Source organism: Puntigrus tetrazona, unplaced genomic scaffold (genome assembly GCF_018831695.1).
Source record: "Puntigrus tetrazona isolate hp1 unplaced genomic scaffold, ASM1883169v1 S000000002, whole genome shotgun sequence".
In the NCBI taxonomy this organism is placed as follows: Eukaryota; Metazoa; Chordata; class Actinopteri; order Cypriniformes; family Cyprinidae; genus Puntigrus; species Puntigrus tetrazona.
The window spans coordinates 482,064-505,352 of record NW_025047682.1 but is presented as its reverse complement, the minus strand read 5'-3'; the positions used below and the strand labels follow the sequence as shown (position 1 = coordinate 505,352).

Sequence of the window (23,289 nt, the reverse complement as noted above, 5' to 3'; positions counted from 1 at the left end):
TATATATATATATATATATATATATATATATATATATATATATATATATATATATACATACAATGTTTATATATGTAACTGGACTGTTTTTCACAATTTCATAATTTTTTTAAATTTCATTTTCATTTTTCATTTTTAAAAAATGAAAAGAGTATATATATATAGTTTTTACTACTTTCATTTATGCATTTAATTATTTCATTAGGTATTTAATGATTTATATATTAGGACATTTAATTAATTATTTAATATTAAGTATTTTGGCCTGCTCTAAGTTAGTTACCAAGTCAAGTTTTTCATATATTTATGAGAATATTTATTTTATATTATATTTATATTTTGTATTTCCACTTTATTTCCGTAAAATAAATTTATTTTTAATTGTTTTATTTTAGTTGACAGTACAATGTATGTAAGGGCCTTAAAACAGCATTATCATATATTTATTTGCTGATTTTGGCAGATTCCTTACTTGCTTTAACATCAGTGTATTTGTTGTGTAATATAATATTACACAACAAAGAGTTAAAATAGTTTCAGATGTGTCATGTGAACAACCCCAAAACAATTATGTAAAAGGTTATAAATCTTCAATTTACATCCTTACATCTATTTTAAGAAAATATATTATTTTAAATGATAATGCACACACACACACACACACACACACACACACACTTAAGCGCACACATGAATAGCATGAGTCACACAGTGGATGGTTCCCATTGGACATTAACTGGATCAGGGTCATTAACTACTAAGGCTTCGATAAAAGAGAAGTATTAAACTCTTAAAAAGGGCACATTTTGCCCTCACACCATACATGATCAGACACTGTGCTCACGATGCAATCACGTATGTGCAGTGTGCTTCACGTGCCCATACATGCATCTATTTCCTGCTTACCGTCTGTCTGCAGAGGAAATGCAGGCTCACACCAAAAGATCCACCAGGAAGCGACTACAGCCAGCAGGATAAACCTTTAGCTTCCATCACAGGTTGCGGGTTCTTCCATAAAATCTGTCATCGGAGAGGTTCGGATATCCCTCGCTCCCATTTTCATCTCTCCACATTAATCTGCACCCAAAACCAAACAGGCAGTGCTAAATATAGCCACAGACTCTGGCACAGTTCGCCAGCGAGCGCAGGAACAGTAGCAGCTTAGTGATGTGTCTCTGAAGAAGGGCGGCTGTGCCCTTGTGAATAACATACAGCAAAGACTGACGTCATCCATAGTTAATACGCCCGCTGAGCTGATATCGGTTAAGCAGGGGTCCGTGTGACCCACTGAGATGGATTAGAGCGGCAGGAATGCCACACAGATCAGCATCTGATTGATAATTGTTAAAGAGATCTCAGCACGGCGGAGGTGTCATCGTTATGGGGGCAATCATCCAACACAGGAAAGCTTGTTATTTTAAATTACGGCCATCATCGACAGTCAATGTGATCAGAGTCTGCCGGTCTTGTCTCCATGGCAACCCCCACGACTATCAATCCCGCAGTCGCTGGACCCTCGGAGTAAGTGATTCATTAAAGAAGCTCAGAATAAACCACAGCGGTGGTGTTAAAGCACCGAACCCAATTAAAAGCTTCAGTCAGTCTGGCTGTTTGTCACACGCTTGATATGAAATCAATAAAAGCCCCACTGTAAGCGCGAAGATTTTCGTATACCAAACGCAAAATGAATTGAACTGGGTGAAGGTCAAACCTGGGGTCAAGAAGTCATATAACTCACCCAAAAAAGAAAATTCTGTCATTTACACACTTTCATTCGGTTTCAAAGCTGAATTACATTCATACAAAACGTACTTCCAATATATTAAGCTATAAAGGCTTGTTTACGCAAATAGCGATAATTATAACGATTACTTTATTAGAATTCAGAACCAGTGCGAAACAACGTTCTTTTCATAATAAGCACAATGCAGTTTGGCAGTCTGCTGCTTTAAAGCAGGGTATTCTGAATGGCTATCAATATTTTTATCATTCATTAGCGGAAAAAAATGAATAATTGTATAAGCGATTATATATATTGATCCACTGTATTGTTATTGTTAAGATATGGACTCTGCTGTTCCTTTAAACAAGAAATCTGTATGTTTTGTGAATCAATCATAATGCATTGGATCAACTGATTTGATTTAAAAGAATGATCCATATGACTTCAGAAAACATGATATTTTATTGTACTTTTGAGGCTTAAAAGATTCAGTATCTATAGTGTTACTGCACGGGGGGAAAATGAATTGCTTCTCTGAAAGGAAATATGTTAGATGGGTTCACTTTTACACTCGTTTCAGAAAATGGGTTTTCACAGCAATGTTGTTCTCATCTTTTATTGAACAATTCTTAAAAAGAACTATTTATTTTCCTTAGTGTGAAGATCATTTTAATAGCTTCTTGCACTATATAACCTTCTGTGGAATAGATGTTAAACAATCTTTACAGCCAATAAAGATTTTTTTAAGAGTGTAGGGTGAACAAACGATTTCACAATTATTATTTTTGGGAGCGCTATCCCCTTAAAGTTGAACAAATATTTCATGACTCCTCTTGGAACAGGACATAAGTGTGAAGCTGGCATACGTACGACAGCCCAGTCATTAATAATAAGCTATAAACAAAGTTTTAATGAAATTTAGAAGGCAGCCCCTGCCAAAATGATCCCAGTCTCCCTTTCTGTATTACTGTGCCAAATTCGGATGCTTTTCTGGCTGATTCAGCGGCCAAGAGGAGAGTGAAATCCAAGCGGGCAGATTGTGGTGTCTGACAAGGAGAGCTGTTATCACCACAGGAGTCGTCTGTGGGTTAGTGCTTATGTCAGAACACACTCCTGCTGTCTACGTATAAAAGTAGCAGCACGTTCACTGGCACCTCTCTACACTATGCTATCATTAGCTCTAATGGGGCCAAACCCATGAGGATAAATTCCAACAGTCGCACACACTTACGCAGATTATAATTTATTTCATGGGAACAAAAAGGAAAATAAATCTATTGCAGACTGCACTGAAAAGATGCAAGCGTTTTCCCCAAAGGCTTTTGTAATATTCGGCCCAAAGAAAAGGGGAACAGTTGCAAAGAGTGCACTGAACCAAAAGCATGAGCGGGGCTTTGACACTGTCCTTGTTTCTGACCTGGTTCCACTGAGATAGAAGGAGAGGACAGGAAGGAAAAGTGCAGAGAGGAGGTGACAGTTCAGAACTTTTACAATGCCGTTTAGACTAATACTAATACGAGGTAATCAAATTGCACATATACTATCGTATACAAAAATGATAATTAGCTGAAATTAGGCCATCAGTTTATATCTTCATCTGATTTGCAGGAATATAGCATGATATCGTTGTATCCCTTTCAGTGAATGGGTGCCGTCAGAATGAGAATCTAAACAGCTGAATCTAAACCACTTTGTAAAGCAAAAAGATGCATGTTCGTTAGAAACGTCTTCTGTCCTGTCCCACTGACTTTCATATCATGCACAAAAAAACACTATGGAAGTCAATGGGACTTCAAACTGTTTACCAACATTCTTCAAAATATCTTCTTTTGTGTTTCACAGATGAAGGAAATGCAGTGCAAAATTTTGGAATGACATGAGGGGGAGGGGCGTAAATGATGACAGAACATAATATAATGAGACTAAATAACATCAGACATTAGTGGGACATGGTCAGCAGTTTTCTACTTTTTCCAGTAAAAAATTAATTATACACCAAACTACTATTTCTCAGAAAGAAAAAAAGTAATACCTCACAGTACTACACAAAATATTATTAATATTATTATTTAATTGTTTCATAGACATAAATGGATACACAGGTGTGTTTAACTAACTCCATCGCATCATACTGTTGCAACACAACAGCACCGTGATTTAAGAGCCCTGCACTACATAGGGCGTAGGACTGATTCAACCGCAGGACTGATTCATTCCTGAACCCAGTCTGGCTAGAATTATATCTGAACAGCGCTTCTGTATTTTATTCAATCTAAATAAATACATAATCAAATCATTTGGCAGGGAGAGGAGCGGTAGAATGAGGATGAGAGCTTACCAGCTGAAGAAATCGGCTCTGCTCACATTACTTTAGATATCGCGTTCCTCCATGTCGTACACAAACAGCGCCATCGAGAGCGTGACAGCAGCAGACCGCGGCAGACGGAAGCTCTTTATCGGCTCTTGAGCGCTTGAGCTGTGGGCAGATTATCCTCCTCTCACCGCGCTCAAGAGCAACCTAGCGGATACAGGTGAGTAAAGCATGCCATTCCTCCCAGAAGATAAAATCAACTCCCGTTTTATATAAATCGTATACAGTATTTTATAGTCGGTATATATGTATATAAAGCATTGTGTTGTATAAAAAGTTTTGCATTATACAATATACATTATTCAATCGAACAAGTAATCTTACCTACCGTATCAAGGTGTTAACATAAATATTAATATTATTATGATTTCTAAAGGATCATGTGACACTGAAGACTGTAAATGAGTATAAATGGAATAAATTACATTATATATTAATAATATATTGGTTGCACTTTATTTTACAGTACGTGTACTTACGTGTACATATAATGCTTACAGTGTACTTACCCAAGAAAGTACTAGTAATAGAAAGTAACTACATGAGGTTTAGGGGTAAGTTCAGGGTTACTACATAAATATCGTACTTACTACAATAAGTACATAGTAAAACTGTAAAATAAAGCGCTACAGATATATACATGATTAATACATTCAAATAGAAAAATTATTTTAAATTGTAAAACTGTTTTGATGCAAATAAGAAAGCTGCACACACAGACACACACACACATATACATGATTAATATATCAAATAGAAAAATTATATTTATAATTGTAGGCTGATAATATTTTAGACTGTTTTGATGCATATATATTTATTGATAAGAATATATATATATATATATATATATATATATATATATACACACATATACACACACACACACACATATATACATACATATATACATACACTATATATATATATATATATATATATATATATATATATATATATATATATATATATATATATATATATATATATATATATATATATATATATATATATATATATATATATATATATATATACATATATATATATATATATATATATATATATATATATATATATATATATATACAATATATATATATATATATATATATATATATATATATATATATACAATATATATATATATATATATATATATATATATATATATATATATATATATATATATATATATATATATATATATATATATATATATATATATATATATATATATATATATATACACACATATATATATATAATGTGTATATATATATATATATATATATATATATATATATATATATATATATACACTATATATATATATATACATACACTATATATATATATATATATATATATATATATATATATATATATATATATATATATATATATATATATATATATATATATATATATATATATATATATATATATATATATACTATATATATATATATATATATATATATATATATATATATATATATATATATATATATATATATATATATATAATAAAGTTAACACAGAAAACCCCACAATAAATGTAGCTTACAGGGGTGATATATAGGGAGCAGCCACTTGTTTTCTGTTTCAATAATAAATCTAAATTATTTATGACTTAAGTGCTCAATGTTGCTGAAACATCCAAATGAGATGTTTTCATGAATATGAATGAACGAAGAGAAATGCTCTTCAAATACTAATACAGCTGCCTGTACTTACAGACACGGGCAGATGGTGAACAGCGGCGCCCTGAAAAAAGCGCAATTGTTCTTTCAATGGGGCTCATTGTCTTTTATCCCCGTTGTGAGGCGACAGTGAGGGGTGAAACAAAAGACCTTGAACCCGAAGCACCTGCTCATGGACACGAGATTAAACCCAGGGCTGATTGTATTGGGATCCCAGGGGCGCGTCACGCCTGATCAAATGATGCGGCAAGCGTGAGGCCGTGAACGCGCACCAATGGAGCCAATGCACATGGAAATGAGTCCTAACGACCAATATGAGATTCGCGAAGAAAAAAAAAGGGCAGCATGTAAGATTAAGGAACTAGAGTGGGGGGAGGGGAGCAGTGGAACAGTGCCAGATGGAGAGCCATGAATTAGAGATGAAAGAGGATTTTTCTTTTTTTGGGTGAGGTTCATGCAATGAGATAATGTTTGCATGTTATGCGCGATGCCTGACGCTGTACTGATGCAAAATCAAGTGTTGGGGCAAAATATCTGGCCCATTGCCTAGGCTGAGAGTGCCTGCTGGTCTTCTGCATTCCCATTGGACAGACTCTGAATTTCCAGAGTAACTTTACAAACAGGCTTCTAGCAAAATATTTTACTTATACCACATGAAACAAGAATAAATCTATAACAATACACTGTAATAATACTAATTAAAAAAAATAAATAAATCCAGAAACTAGTTTAACAATTTTAAATCAGGTTCTCCATATTTAAGCAGCAAAATAAACTGTCATTTTTTTGGACCCAAATAATTTGCATTCAAATTGCATTTATTAATTAGAAAAAGAATAAGATTCTCAGTGCCTAGAAATCTCAATTTTAATACTGCCTTTTTTTTTTGCATGACTGCAGCGAACCTGTCAGACAAAGGTACGTCAGTGTGAAGAGAGCAAGAAAGTTGAAAGATTAATGTTAACATGAGGTATCAGTTTTGTCATGCAGACAAATGTCTAGATGGAGCTTTTACACAATGAATTTTGGCACTGTCGAGAATAAATGCTGATAGATCATGCTGTTTTACAGGTTTTTTTTTTTTTATTTAGACAACCCAAATAAAAGGCACATAAACATTGCGCATGTTTACATAATTATTTCTGACAAACTTACATTTAAAAAAAATGTAGGAATGTTTTTCTTTCTGCTACTCAGAAAGCCTAGTCTTCATATATACAAAATTACCATTGTTAATGTACTAATACAAAAGTTTTATAAAAGGTTATTTTGCTTTTCTTTGCTCACATTGTCTATCTGTACTCTAAGATCTTCTGAGCTAAACACTTCTGTACAAACATATACATTCAACCGCTTTCACAGGGGCTCCGAAAATCATCCAGTTCATCAACTGAATCAAAACAACAACATTAGACTCAATTCGAAAATGTTCACTTCATTGGATTTCATAATTGGTTTCAATTTGGCAAATAAAAGAGGCAATTGTAATGCATCTACCATGAAATGCATAAACGTGCATTCTCACTCTCCCACAAACTAAACTATGGAAACATGCTTTTGTTTGTTCTAGTGTGACGGGAGAGAATCAAACGCCTCACACAAGCACACAAACACACACGGATCAGCGATTCATTGTGTCTGATCAGGAAAAAGCTTCCCCTTCCTGAGACTCAGTGCTGGGGTGGACGGCATCCATTTAGACACTCCAGATCGTCACATCACAGGCTGTGGTGGGAAAACTACCCACAAAAAATTGCATACAAGTCAAATAATTAGTGTTTTCACTACAGCAGTCTCCTCTCTGGCATCTGCTCCATGCACAGGAAGCATGTAGAGGAAGTGGCCGAAATAATGTACCTACATTTTCTCACATTGGTGGCAGATCTGTGTAGCGAGTGACGGCTCACTCTTCCTACTTATACTGTTGTGTTTTATTAACACAAAATGATTAAACTCCACACAGACCAGCAAGCAGTGTAGAAATTTCCAGAGCCAGTCAGCATTCTCCATTATTTCAGACTGAAGACGTGCTTTTATGTTAAATGGTGCTTCTGGGCTTTAGCTACAGTAAAATACTATCATCTACCGAGTCCAAACTACTGGAGCCAAATAAAATGAGCAGGATGGTGCTGCTGTTGAAATAACACATAAAACAACAAAAAAAAACATTAAATTAACAAAAAAAACAAAACAAACTAAAACAAAACAAAAAACTAGAGAAAACAATAAAAAAAAACCAAAAAAACCTTAAAACAAAATCAGCCTAAAACAAAGAAAATCTAAAACAAAACAGAAAACGTACAGAAGAAACATAAAAAAAAAACATAAAATTTTTTTTTTAAACAAAAACAAAATCCCCAAAAATCAAAGGGAAATATTTACAAACGTGAATAATTCCATAGCACTTTCCTGGAATTATTCATGTTCATTTCCTATTCTCAGCCCATTTCCTTTGTAGAACATGTTTTCAGAACAGGGATCTTGAAAACATCATATAAAAATACAAAAAACAAGATTATAAAATACTTTTAACAGGCAAAAGTCCAAATGAAAACTTTAAAGGGCATCAGCGCGGTACTCCAATCAACTGATGGCGCTGTTATAAATGAGGTGGTTACCTTCAGCTCATAAACCCCGTCCTAAATGACACACTTGGCCCTTACGGTCCACACTTTGGTGAAGAAATGCTGCACAGACTGTAGAGTATTAGTCTGCTGTGAAGTCCGCACCACTGTGCAAAGGGGGCGCTCTTGAGCACCTTTCTCTATAATAAAATGACAAATGGGATACTCATGAACTTTGTAGATCTGCACAAACAAAGGCCATGGGATAGTAGTAATGACATCAAGTGCACCATTTAGGACACACCTTGATATTCATATGAAGATAATACTGCCTCTTTAGACTTGGGATATGCTTTCAGTGCAAGACTCTCATTCCTTTCTCCAAAAGCTTTCCTCTGTAAGCAAAAAAAAAACATGCGACAACTAATAATGGCCATGTAAACAATAAAAAAAACTAAGCTGCCCTCCCCTCGTAAAAACTGACAAGTAGTAAACAGTGTCATGACGAACACCATTAATTAAAAAAAAAAAAAAAAAAAAAAAAAAAGGTTCTCTATGGTACCTCTTCAGTCTTCACACATACACGCAAAAAACTAACTAAAAAAAACACGCAAACATTCACACCCCTGCGCAAAATCTAAATAATGCAAAAGATATTTTAAAGATCCTCCCTCACAATGGAAGCAACAGTCCATTTCAAATGAATTTCCTTAAATACTGATTAGCAGGTTACACTTCAACATCATTGAAGAACCCACCGGCACTCTGCTATTATTAAAAAAAAAAAAAAAAGCTCGAAATGCACATTAATTATTGCATTTGTCCTTAAAATGTCCATCGTCGGGGTTTGAAGTGCTCAGAGGAGCTTGAGAAATGCCCCGCTACAGAGCTGCTCACCAGGTGCGCAAAACGCAAACAGACTCGAAGGCCAGAGAGAGTTGGAAATCCGTGCAAATCTTCTGCTAGTGTTGCAATTTAGCCACGCGATGGGTTTGTTCGCGCAACTCGGATGTCAGAAGCACAGCAGTCAGGGCAAATATGCTGGTCAGCGCCCCACCGGTCCTACCAGGGAGAAGATGGCAAGACTTGGGACAGGAAGGGCATAGTGTCCATAGGTCTCATGGCGATGTTGAGCGGGCCGGCGATGTTCATGGGCATGGGCGTGGTGATGGCCACCGGATGGGCGATGTTCATGGGTGCTGTGGCGGGGATGTTGACGGATGCGATGTTCACAGGGCCAGTGATGGTAACCGGGTGCTGCAGGCTGACGGGAGACGTGATGTTGACCGTGTTGGTAGAGATGTTCATCTGAGCTGCTATTGTAACAGGGTTGCTGGTATTGCAGCGGTTCATTACAGTGGTGATTGGGGCTGGGGCAGAGACCGGTGTAGTGGAGGCAGAGTTGCAGACTTCATTGTTGTCTGTAGAGTACGGAGAAAGAGACATGATAAGGGTTAGCACTTGTGCAGGGGATTTGTGTGTATTCTGTTCCCAAACTCTCTGGGCGTCTAGACTGGTGTGGCAGATGACCTAGACCAGTAGATATAGTTGAGTATTTATGATTGAGCTTCCCATTATCAAGAGACAGAAGAGAGCAAACTGTTATTGTGTGTGTACGTCTGCTTTTCCACCTTTTTTTTGTTTCGTTTCATTTTTACCTTTTCGTAGCCCTGAGTGGTTCCACTGCCAATCTCCTATTTAGAAACAGACAGAGGGTTATGATGGGCAGGCAGCTGCCTGCAGTGAAGCATTATGGGACTTTTAGCAATGCAGGGCTGCAGCATTTATGCACAGTGAATTCAGTCATCGTGTTAAAGTCGGAGAAATTGAAATTTAATGTGAATGTTGCGGGTTCAATACGGGTTAAGCTCTATCGACAGCATGTAGACTTTAGCACAGAAAAAGTTTAATTTACCAAAAAAAAAAATCTTTGTCTATTATAAGGGCATTACTGTTTGTAAATCTGTTTTAAATCTTTGAATACTTAGTATTTCTGAAAACAATATTATAAAATATGACAACACAATATTATAAATAATATAAAATAATTTGCACCGAATTATATATTTTTTAATCTGAGCTGATGAACTCAATATGTATATTAGAATATAAATTAACAGACAAACTATTTCTAATCACATTGTTTGATTATTATATTATAAAAACTTTCAGTACTTTTTTACAGTAAGTTTTTGTTTGCATAATGTGCGTGTTCTGTATATATAAATAAATACACACAAATACAGTATATATTTTATATAAAATATGTATTTGTATTTACATATTTATATTCATATGATTTCTACAAAGTTACAAAAATTATAGTTAATATATAATCAGAACATTTTTCTGAAATGTATAAATGCAAGTGTGTGTATTTATAGAAACATAATAAATATACATAGCACACAAATATATTATTAAGTAAACAATAATTATTTTGGTAGCAAATGATCTTTTAATATGCTTTAATATACTAGAATTACAAAATAGTATTCTGTGGCAATCAACAGCTTGGTCACAGATTCTGTCGATAAAAAGAAAATGTGTGTTGAAACCAGAACATTCAGAGATTTTAGCTATTAAAACATACAAACCTACCAACTTCTAACAAATTCTAACTACAAAAAAGACTAACAGTCAACAACAACATAAAAGAGCTGATTATGGAATGGGATCAATGGGTTAATTCATGAAAAAAATCCATTAGAACATGTAATGGCACCTATCTTTAAGCAGCATAACAGCTCTGAGACAAACTGAGAACTCAGGCATGAGTTTGAGCAAACTCTACTCATTAAAGTCCAATTAAAATAAACGACAGAAATTTGCAGAGTTCTGCTGACCTCTTTTCAATCCTTGCAGCAGACCTGCCCCTTGACCTACTCCTGACCCTGTATTACACATCCTTAGAAAGGATCCGGTTCAGTCGGAGCAGTTTCTGCCTGAAGCAAAGCACTGGTCTTCTCCACTGACATGCTTGACTAACTTAAGATCTGAACAAACGAGTCAAATGCCATGACCAATGAAACGTGATGGACCGGACAACCAAACAATTCTCAAGAATCATGGTGAAACAGTCCCAAACAAACATGAATGATGCCAATGGCACAGGACTTTGAATAAAAAAATAATAATAATACATTTTTAAAAATCATGGAAGTCACGTTCAAGTGTCCTCACAAAAATAGCTCTGAAAAGCCCTTGTGTCTACTTCTGACAGACTTCTCTCCCAAGATTCTTGGTGGTTCATTATCAGATGCCCATTTTTGTCCATCCAACAAAAAGCAGCTCTGCACTGGCTCCTAAATCCTGCTTTTGTCAAACCAAGAACCTGTACATTCAGGGCGAAGGACGAGATAAGGTCCAAACCAAATAGATATTTCAGAAAAACACTAATTAGAATTATTGTAGATGTTAAAAATAAATCCTGAAAAGTTGTAAGACTCATTAAGACCACAACAGATTATCATTCATTGTAGGCAGATTACGTTGTCATTGTGGCAGGTTCTCCAAGAGGTTTAAAAATCTTCCAACTGTGCAAAATCACGTGCAAAGTAGATTCGGGAGCTGTACGGACAGCAAAGAACTCAGTAGAAAGGATGAACAGAGTGTTAGTAGAAAGATGTTGGAGCTAGAGCTACATGAGTCACCCAGAGAGGCTGGGAGAGTTGTTGTACAGACTACCGGCTGATTGGCTGTTGGGGCAGCCAATAGAGTTGTACTTACCTTTGTTACAGGCGTTGTTGAAGTTGCTCTGGCCATGGGTTTTTAAGTGGCTGGTGATGTAGGCGGCGCTCAGCATCTTTCCGCAGACGTTACAAGTGACTTTCCCTTCGTGCCGAATCATATGCGACCGAAGTCTGTCTTTGGTGGCAAAGGCTGATGTACAGGCCTATAATGGACATGCAAATTCAATCAGTTTTCTTTTAATTATCCAAAGTGAAGTAAGCTACGTTAAGACTTCAAAAGGTAGCCAGCAACTAAAGATGTGAGGCTCAGCTGAATAAATTGGATAAATGGGTTCCTGTTCTTACCGTTACTTGGCATTTGAAAGGTCTTTCCGAGGAATGAACGTGCTTCACATGGCAGCTGAGATGGTCAGGTCTAAAAAGAGAACGGAAAATGAAAAACACGGCAAGAAAGAAAACGGCATCAAGCCTCTGTAACAAAGCCTCTGGATTTTGGTACCAGCTGCATCTGTGTGCACTTTACAAAAACAAAACCAGCAGGCTCAGGTGCAGCATTTTTGCCTCTGAGAGACAGTTTTGACGAGTCTGCCTCTGAGCTGCAGATTCATCAGCTGCCGTTAGCTAGAAAGCATGCTTGCAGATGTGGCATACAGTAAATATTGGCCTACACCAGCAACAATTCAGTCTTCACAGCTGCTAACAGAACAAACTGATGCTGTTTTCACGCTCTTGGTGTGAACATAAGTTTGATTGCAGATATGGTTTGGTTTTATTGTTTAGTAGAGATGAACAAAGCTGCAAAAAATAAAAATAAATGTTTTTCTTGGCAAGGATGCATGAAATATAGCAAAAGTGACAGAAAAGGAATTTTTATTATTTTTATTAATTATATGTTACAAAATATTTCTGTTGCAAATAAATGCATTTCTTAAAAATTCATCAAAGTATTCTGAAAAAAGCAGAACAACTGTTTTGAACATGATTTCTAAAGAATCATGTGACCTGAAGTAATGATACTGGAAATTCAGTTTTATTATATATATATATATATATATATATATATATATATATATATATATATATATATATATATATATATATATATATATATATATATATATATATATATATAATAGTTATTATAATTGTAATTAAAAATATATATATATATATATATATATATATATATATATATATATATATTAAACTAGTATATTAATTAATAAAAGTAAAAATAAATAAATTACTTTGAAATAAAAACTACTAACTCAAACCAATAATAATAACTATATTAGTAAAGTAGTATTTATCAATCAAATAATATAAACATTTCAAGTACTATCTATTTTATTAGCTTAAAGACACCAAAATTGTGAGGAAGTTGTGAGGTAGATAAAAGTTTCAATCTGATAGTTAGAATGTTATCTATCAGATTGAAACTTTTATCTACCTCTCAACTTTCTCTCATAGTGAAATATCACTAAAGGCAAGTGAACAGGGGCATTTGGAGGTGAATAATTGAATTCAGGTTTCAAAACTGCACTAAATATGAATGTGACACGACCTGCCGGAGGAGACTGGGACATTTTGTTTTCAGGTGGTGTTCTTAGAAACAGACAGAGCTCTAAAAACAGCCCCTTTTATCTCTGCGCTTTGACTTGTGTCAGTGCGTGATTAATAATCCCAGGATTAATTTCAGGGATAGCGAGGCCTCTCTGATGCTTTCCCGGATATTCAGGGACGTTATAGACGAGCTATAGACGAGACTCCTAAAGCAGCCGTATGTCTGCGGCCCCTGAGTGACTCAAAGGAAACCCCAGCGCTGATCCTCTAAGACAGAACAAACAGGAGGGAAGGAGGGAATAACAGAGGAATAAGAGCACCCCCTCCTCCTTCTGTTCACGCAGACCCTCGGCATGCTGGGCCCTACAAAGGCAGCCAGTCAGATCCATTCACAACAACTATAAATCAGCCAGCAGCAGCCAATAGGAACGAGACGACATTAACATCATCAGAACAGCAGATGGTGGATTCAGCTCGAGCTTTGAACACATATTTCAACAGACATTATTAAACGCACTGACATCATCAGAATCCACAAACAGATTCAGTTCATGAAGGACATTCTAATATTGTTTACAGCGAAGATATTCTTTATATGGACTGATATTAAAGAACCCATTCTTATTCAGAACCAACATTAAATCATTTTTAACCAACAATAAATCAATCAATTAGAAGTTATACCAACCTAACAAATCTACAGTGCAAAATTATGCCTTTTACCTCAGATCCGAGCTTGTAGGCTAATTATCAGAAAACAAACGTACTATTGCAGATCAATATGCAAGCAAATTACTCTAATGAGCCATATCCTCTAAAATTAATCAGTAAAAGGTGTTCTCAAAGCAAAGCAGTTTATGGTTTGAAGATTTAATTTTTTTACCTTACCAATTGAAATTAACTGTTACTTTCATTAGAAAAAGTTAATTATTAAGTTAAATTCATTTTAATTGCCGTTTTCAACAGCTACTGATTTCTTTTTTAAAACAATTTTATAATTGCTGCAATAAATGACACTTACTAAAAACTAAATGCACTACAGCACAAATGCTTGTGGCCGTCAGTGAGATTTTTTTAATCATAATTATTACAGTTCAATATTTTTCTTTACATTTTTTTCAATTAAATTTTCAACAGCAATTAGTCCAGTCTTCAGTGTTACATGATTCTTTAGAAATTATTCTAATATGCTAATTTCCTGAAACATTTCTTATTACAATCAATGCTGAAAACAGCAAATATATAAATTATTTATTTAAATAGTTATTAAATAAATATATATATCTTGGATAAATAAAAGTTCAAGAGAACAGCAATTATTTGAATAAATACATTTTAATGTACGAATTTTACTTTTGAAGAATTTAATGTATAAATGCTGAATAAAAGTAAAAAAGTTTCATTTAGTTTTTTCATAAAAAAAAAAAAAAAAAAAAACTCAATGACTCCAAACATAGTGTATGTTGTTAAGAAAGGGAAGAGGTTAATCTAAAAAAACCTCCAAGAATCATTCATTAGAATCTGAACCAGAATCATTAAATTCCTTAGAATTCATAACACACTAATTCATTTTAAGCTAGTAAAAAAGCTCCACGTACCGCGAGAACCCCTTTCCGCACACAGAACAGACGTAGGGTTTGTGGACGCCACCGTCGTGTGAGCGCACGTGGTACGTCATGCGATCTTTCCTCTTAAAGCGCTGTTGGCATATAGGACACTCGAAGGGTTTTTCGTCCGAGTGTGACAGCTTGTGCCGGTTCAGATGGTAAACGTCCCGGAAGGCTTTCCCGCACATTTCACAGCCGTGGTTCTTCTTTACGGGCTTGGGTGGCTTTTTTGGAGCACTGTGTTGGGTGACGTTGGACATGGACGTCGGGGACATAATAGTAGAGGCGGAGGACGTGGAAGTGGTTGGCGTGGAAAGGATGCCGGCGACGGTTGAGATGTAAGCAGGGTCGCCCGTGGTCTCGCGGGGCATGGTGGAGATGAGCGGGACCATGGTGGGTGCCGCTTGTGCCGTCTTTTTGGGTCTGGACACCATTTTGATGCCAGTGTGGCAGGACTCGTGCCGGCGGAGATGGTAGCTGTCACGGAAGGCCTTGTTGCAGTAGCCGCAGATGAACGGCGTCTTGCTTTTGTGCTCTTTCTTGACCACGGGCATTGGACCACCTCCTCCGGCACTGCCACCCCCTTCTCCCCCCGTCCCACTGGCGACGTTGTCCTTGAGGAGCTCGGCGGCGCTGACGGGGGGCTTGTGGTCCAGAGGAATGGGCATCACAGGCTTCTGGTCCTGCGGCTCAGAGTTCAGCAGCGGCAGCAGGCTGTTCGGGGCCACCTGGTGCTGGTGGTGAAGGGCTTCATTAGCCTGCTGGAAGGATGAGACGGAACCAGAGAGCAGGGTTAAACAAGGTGATGAATGACAATGAAATCATAAAAATGGAACACTGAATAAAATAAAAAGACTGAGACAAATAAATAATAAATTCCCGCCAAAAAATGTAACTTATCTGTAAAACACACACACAGAGACAAAGTAGAGTCATGTACAGCCCAAACTCACAAAAGGTTCAGAGAAATATTATATTTGTTTACCAAAGGTTTAAGTAGTCTTGTTATTAACATGCTTTAAGTGAAATCAGACATCAAAACACTGTATCTTGCGACACAAAATATTTTTAATACTTATGTAACCTGGCATAATTGTTAAATTAGAAAAACCTAAAAGAATAAAAAAAAAAAAAATCACAATATTGAGAAATATCTTCTTTAAAGTTGTTCAGATGAAGTCCTTAGCAACATATATTACTAATCAAGAATTACATGAAACATGATCTTTACATAGTATCCTAATACTTTTTTTTTTACCATAAAAGTAAGATCATTTTAACCCATATAATGTATTGTGGGCTATCGCTACAAATATACCTAATCGGTTTATGACTGTTTTTCTGCTCCAGGGTCACATATAATAGAATTAAATAACAGAATATATATGCGCACACAAGCACATATATAGAGCCCCCCCTCCTCTGTTTAAAAAACAAAAAAACAAAACTCTGCCTTTGAACACTGATGTAGATGATAAAGTCCATCTTGCACAGATTTGCTGTGTGTGTTCTGTGTTCCCATCAGCACTTCCGGCAGCCCGCGGGGTGACTAACGATGAGCAGAAGTTCAGGAATGAACACACACGCTCACGTTACATACATACAAACACACACTGGACTCGACAGCTGGCAGAAGGAAGAGGCACTCCATTGAGAAACTTCTCATTAAATCAAATGAGTCAAGTTTCCCCTCTTCAACCACAGAAATGCATGCTGGGCTAATGATTGGAATCAGAAATCCTGATTCAGAGTGATTCACGGTGTTATCAAAAGTGTCATCTGGGCCCCAAACTAATGACACAGATTATGCTGCAGTCGTGATAGAGCACATGCTGGCATGAACGCTGGGTACAGGGCAGAGGCTGTGCGCTCTGATTAACTGAACTCAAAAACAACGCCGGGCCGCAGAGGAATCTAAATCTGTCCGGCGTAAACCGATCTGCTGAGATGCTCCCGGTTCTTCATGTGACTGCAAAATCAACTGTAACACAAGTGAGATGATTCAGCAGGTCAGGAACAAACTCAGCTAAACCTGTGAACGGGATGATGAGGACTTTACAGAGAAACTGAGAGAGTTGGGACACTTACAATACAGATAGTTGCTTTTGACTGAGAGGAATATGAAAGATTTATATTTAGAATTTGATACGCAATATATTGGCTCTTATGAGACATCCAACTACATTTTGCATGGCTGAAGGTCCAGGATGAGTAAATGATGACATGATATATTTTTCAGGATATATCATGTTTCTAACAAAAATATTTGGCAGGAAAACTGTTTTTAATATCGATCATACATAAGCAATGTTTCTCGGGTACCAAATCAGCATATTAGTATGATTTATGAACGACACTGAAGGCTCCAGAAATGTTGGCTTAAAATTTAGCTTTTTTAGAATTTTTGAGAGCCAGATTACAAAAGCTAGTTAAGCATTAAAACAAACACAAAAAAGTATATTCAGTAGCCGATATATTGTGCATCCCTAAATGCAAAAATGCCTCGAACTTCTAAACGTAACGTTCAGTTATATAACAGAAAACATGACTTTCACTAATTCAAATAAATTTTTCAAGTCTACATCTGTGTGAGCCAGATGTTGCCACAGCAGTTTAATAATGTATCATACAATTTTATGATGTCGTTTTGTGAGACAATACTGACATGCTGTTCTATTACATATTTTCCATTATGAGTGAATTTGCTTTCAGAGCATAAACGTATGTGAATTGGGATGCAGCCAACTTTGAACACACAGCGAAACCCACCTCGCAGGCCTGGAAACAGAGGTGGATGTTTGTTTGTTTGTTTACTGAGGCTTCTGGGAGGCTGGACGCACTCCTTTAGTTCTCCCGTACACACACAGAGCAGCGTGAGGGATTTGTTTACACAGCCAGGGGCTAAAGCTTACAGACACTCACTGCTAACCTACATCACAGCCACCTGCCCGGCAGACACTGATCTCCGAGCCACAACACCAGGACAAAACAGATCACAAACACACCAATTGCCAAACTGGGAGTTTGTGAAGATGTATAAAAAAAAAAACCAAAAAAAACTACCCAATGCATCTACAAAGAGTCTTAACGAAGCGGTTGACCAAAATGAATCCGAATTCTCAGCTCAGCCACAGCCTGAGGCGCTTAAAAAGACCCGATAAAGTGCGGCAAACACCCTGTTCACCCACTATTGATGTTCAATGGAGCATCTAAAACAGGCGCAGCCCCCACAAACCACAGAAACAGCCCCAAACCAGCTTGGTTTAAAAAAAAAAAAAAAAACTTACCCAAATGCACACAACTAATGGGCAAAAATCAGATGTAGATTTTAAACCATGAATGAAGTCAGTGAAAGGTCAAAGGTGGCATTATTAGTGCTTGGCCCCTCAGGGAACCGCTTCCTCTGCCTTAATAAAACAACAAGGCCTGTCAATTCTCAGAGGCAAAGGAAACATAAAGATGGGTTCACTAGTCCTCCTACAAATTTAATTGATTGGTGAAGTGGACTAGTTAATTTATTATTAAAAAAAACTGTTTTAGCATTCTGGCAGATGTTAAAACATTTTAATTTTGGTTTTAAATATAGCAGTAATAGTTTTGTGAATAAACAAAAAAAAAAAAAAGTACTTTGATATTTAGCATGCTTATTTGAAAAATATTTAGCTTGTAAAGCATTGCACTGCATATATATATATATATATATATATATATATATATATATATATATATATTATTTTATATATATTGAAAAAAATGTATGCCTTATAACTGGAAGCTACAATTGTATGAATTTTATGAAACATTTAAAGCATTTTTATTTGTTTAATATCTGTATTTTAAAGCATTGCACATTCTTGCATTAAATTATTTTAAAAAAGAAGAAGTGTAAAAAGAAGCAAAAGTTGTCATAATTAGTTCTATGGTGGTGATCAATGGAAACTACAACACATTTTTGTTGTTTCTGTTTGCTCCAATAGGAAAAGAAATACTATGTCAAAAAATATGACATTAAAATTCACTCGTTCAGCTGCTTTATTCTTAACACTCTCCTTTTTTCATATATGCAATGCCAACGTAACATAAAATTAAGTATAGTGTTATATAATTTCTTTTTTTTAATGAAAGAACAATTTGTGGAGACACATAAAAGGGTCCATTAGTAGATTTAAAAAAATAAATAATTGTGATGTTTAGTGCATGTAATGTTAATCAGGAGCGCGTGATGCAGTTGGTCTCTGCAGACGCAGCAAAAAGAGGACACCGCAATTAAGATGCGTGCTCTCCTGCAATCACGGAGAGGGCAGGGTTAAATACCTGACCTCTCGCATTCAGCATCATCCATCCATCTCGCAGGACTGACCGCAACGCAGGCAGTCGCAGGACAAGAAAAATGAACGCTTCTTTCTGCTCCTTATTTCATCTGCTCTATTGTGATGGACACAAATCGGAGCGAGGATGCCCTCATGGATCTGCAGGGGGTCTTTGTGCAGGAGTCTTCTCTGATTTGGTTCCTCTATTCATGAGGAAAACTGCATATCTACACACACACACACACACACACACACACACCTGCTCACTCACTTCCTATAGCATCCCAGTCATCAGTTTACTGGGTACGTCTGGGGATGCAAGTCTAGACTAGGCTGCTGCATGTGTGTGTGTGTGTGTGTGAACTTTGCGAGCGTGTGACGCAGAATGACTGTAGCCCTGCTGCGTCTTCACGCCACTCTGACAATTTTGATACAAATCGGCTCTGAAGGCTGAGGTCAGTGTAACGTAAATAACAGAGAAAACGAGTTCAGCCAGAGAATAAGGAGTTTTGAAAAGCCAGCGGCCGCACAATGGAGATCCGCAACGGGCCCGGGCTGGATGCTGAAACACATGGTAATTCATTTTCGAGTAAAGCTTTCTTAAATTTGAATTTGAAAAGAAACAGCAAAGAAGAAAGGGTGATTAAACGGGCAAAAAAAACAGTACAAAAGGAACAGGGAGCTAGTGGGAAGGCGAACAGCTCATAACACTACACAACCCAGCTGTTTACAACTATTAGACCCTAAAGGACAAATCCCAATGCATAATCTCCCTGCGGTTCACACATTTTCACAGACGCATGAAGCTTGTGTTTCACTGGGACTGGGGTGGGCGGTATGACCATAACCTTACATCATGCTATGAAATAATATATCACGGTAACTGAATACATTAAAATAATTTTTGCAGGAAATTCAACTCCATAATGTTGCATATATTACATCAAAGCACATGTCTGTTTTTGTCCCTAAAAAACATTTTTTTATTTAAAACATTAATCTGTTATTATGCCTATTATCTGACTTATCTATTATCATATCCACAAAAATAGTCTAATTAAAAATTAGACCATTTATATGATATAAAAAATTATAAATTACAAAAATCATCTCCGATATGATATAAAAACAAAATGTGAATAATTGAATTATTATTTTTGTAAATTAGGGATTACAAAAAAGAATTAAGAATTATAAATGACTAAGAATTAAAAATTAATAGAAACAATTATTGTATTTTTCCAATTAAATTTACTCTTTTTTTTTTTACTTAAATATATTTTTCTTGACTTAAATACATATACATTGGAATTTATAATTAATGGATGCAAATTTGACATCAGTGCAAAAACACATGATGTAAGACTTTTTTCACTGTAAAAGAACTGATACGATGTTAAAACCAATTTTGAAAAAAATAGTATAACAGATTGGCGTGTTGACAAATATTTATACAATTTTCTGATATATAACATCATTCCACCCAACCCAAACTGTGACACTGCATAAAACATTTGAGAAAGTGTCCCAGCAAACATTTCCACTCTGGTGAGTTGACTGAAGCACTGACTCCAAAAACGTTTGTAGATCCCAGACGGTGAGACGTCACCACTTTCATTCATCATGAAAATTTCATCTTCAGCACAAGTAAATATAAAAGACTAAGGCTGGGCCCCGGAGATGACGGAGCAGGTCTGAGGTACGTCTCGTCTGTGCTGTGTGTCTGATCAACCAATGAAGGGTGCTTTATGAGTCAGTGATTCATGAGTCACAAACCAACCTCAGCTTGATGATAAACGGATTACGGGAATTCTACTTTCTCTAGGCTACACTAGGTCATGATGGGTCACAACGAGCGACTAGCTGTCCAGTAACCGATTAGTGAGGTTAACTAGTTTATCAGGAAGCCCAACTTAAACCAGGTCAATTTTTAAAAGGTGCATCCCAAGGATATGCTTTGTCGATAAACACCCACTGAAATGATTCATCTTCAAAGTAAGGTTTAACATTTGATAAGCTTTTGCGGTCTCACTACGTTCACGACTAAAGCCCAAAGTCACTACTTTCACTATGACGCTCTACTAAAAACAAGTCACCTGATCAATCAGAGCTGCTGTTTTTGTCACAGGTTTCAGCCTGATTCATACCAATCCAGATATCTTTTCCATTAAAAAGAGATATAAAAAGACTGGAAAAAAACAAACTTTGCAAAACCGTGTGGCGGCATGTATCACATTAGAACAAACTTGTCTTATCTCACTTCTCGGGAACTAACTGTGAAATGACTGGACCCCAAAAATCTGTTGCTTAAGAAAACATGATATCATGCAAATCGGTATTTATAGGAGCATAGGTTATAATGAAAATTTTTTTTACTTTTCTTTTTTTTTATGTTATATTCGCTATTACACAAGTAATAAACATGTAACAAACGCATGCAAAGTAAAGAACATTCAAGTAATCTCGTCCATATGTTCTCAACATGTGCTACAAAGCATGTTCCCCAGAATAATTTATAGTAATAGTACAAACTGTAACTCTCTCACTGACATCAAAAGATCTGCGATCACAAGGCATGGTAAATATAATCTTCAACAATATTAATATCATGCATCCAGCTGCAGAAAATTCGCACAGAGGAACTAGGTGCAATGTGAATCAATGCATGTTATGAAAGGTATAATGAAAAGCAGGCATTTAAAATAAACCCTGGAGGAGAGAAGTGACTAAGAAAGCAAAATGCAATTTAACTGAACACCTCATAAAGTGAGTTTACATGTGAACAAGTTCTTAGCATCTGAGTCACTACAGCCGCTTATTATACTGTGTCTGATTCGTTCTGTCCTAAAACAGATTATAGTTGATGTAATAAGTTATAATTGTGAAATTTTTATATACATTGTCACTCACAAAAATATTTCTTATAGTTATAATATAATTTTATTACATTTTTAAATAATAAAATACATTTAAATTTCTTCATACAGTAACTTTTTCCTCTAACTTTTCCACGCTTTAAAAAAAATCACTAATTTAAAAACATATTGTTCGTTATTTCATGACTATGGGAACATTAGACAGAAGTACAGATGGGAGGTAGAGGTGGAAAAACATAAATTGAGGAATTGATGATGGAGAGATGATAGACCGATCTTGAGAGGGAAAGAAAATGGAGAGATATAGATGAGAGATGGAACAAACAGAGAAACTGACAGAATGAAACATCGATAAAGAAGTGAAAAGGGAGATGAATGAACAGATAGAGGTAGGGGGAACAAAATCTACAGAGGGAAAGATAGATGGAGACAGTGACAGGATAACAGAGAAATAAAGCGGGATAGATGGAGTACAGACAGAGGAGTAAACAGGGGCAGAAAGGAAATATCTGCAGATAGAGTAACAAACTGATGCACGCAGGGCTGCATCTATAGTCAGATAAGAGGGGTAAAGGGGGATATAGGGTTAGATCTACAAAGATAGAGGGGTAAACACAGAGATTGAGTGTTACTACATCTAGAGAGGGAGCGCAGCTGGGCGCCTGGGACTCATCTACTATTGTTTTGCTCCAACTGCGCCTTTTCAAATATTTCAGGTGATAAAGCAGACTGAAGCAGACTGGCCGGTAGCACGAGTGAGCGGCGAGCGGACGGCATGTGAGTGTGAATGTGCGTGTGTGTTTAAGAGAGAGAGTTTCTCACCTGGAATAAGAAAGAGCTCCAGCTCTGCTCCATCATCGCGTCTCACTCACAGAAA

General features: G+C 36.2%; 2 protein-coding genes and 1 long non-coding RNA gene across 9 annotated transcripts in view; 1 reads left to right on the top strand and 2 right to left on the bottom strand.

The window, feature by feature from the left end:
- Positions 1-4,205, bottom strand: part of cuedc1a (CUE domain containing 1a) — a 10,196-nt gene extending 5,991 nt beyond the window's left edge. For 2 of the 6 annotated variants that reach the window (XM_043229326.1, XM_043229327.1), the window contains exons 1-2: positions 4,062-4,204; positions 907-1,077 (exon numbers count right to left, since the gene is read on the bottom strand). The gene's annotated coding sequence lies outside the window, so the exon portion shown is untranslated. Of the gene's footprint in view, positions 1-906; positions 1,436-4,061 lie in introns of those variants that run through there. The other 4 variants (XM_043229328.1, XM_043229324.1, XM_043229329.1 and 1 more) reach the window with 4 other exon arrangements.
- LOC122331804 lies at positions 4,124-8,911 on the top strand. The gene is made up of 2 exons (XR_006248290.1): positions 4,124-4,254; positions 5,837-8,911. It is a non-coding gene; the product is annotated as an uncharacterized LOC122331804 (long non-coding RNA).
- On the bottom strand, positions 6,864-23,289 carry vezf1a (vascular endothelial zinc finger 1a). 2 transcript variants are annotated; one of them, XM_043229322.1, is made up of 6 exons: positions 23,235-23,289; positions 15,218-15,987; positions 12,402-12,471; positions 12,094-12,259; positions 10,023-10,058; positions 6,864-9,785 (listed from the first exon to the last, which is right to left on the bottom strand). In XM_043229322.1, exons 1-6 carry the CDS (start codon positions 23,268-23,270, stop codon positions 9,427-9,429), a joined length of 1,437 nt encoding a protein of 478 aa, XP_043085257.1. In that variant the 5' UTR covers positions 23,271-23,289; the 3' UTR covers positions 6,864-9,426. The 2 variants fall into 2 exon arrangements, with proteins under 2 accessions (XP_043085257.1, XP_043085258.1); XM_043229323.1 differs by lacking the exon at positions 10,023-10,058.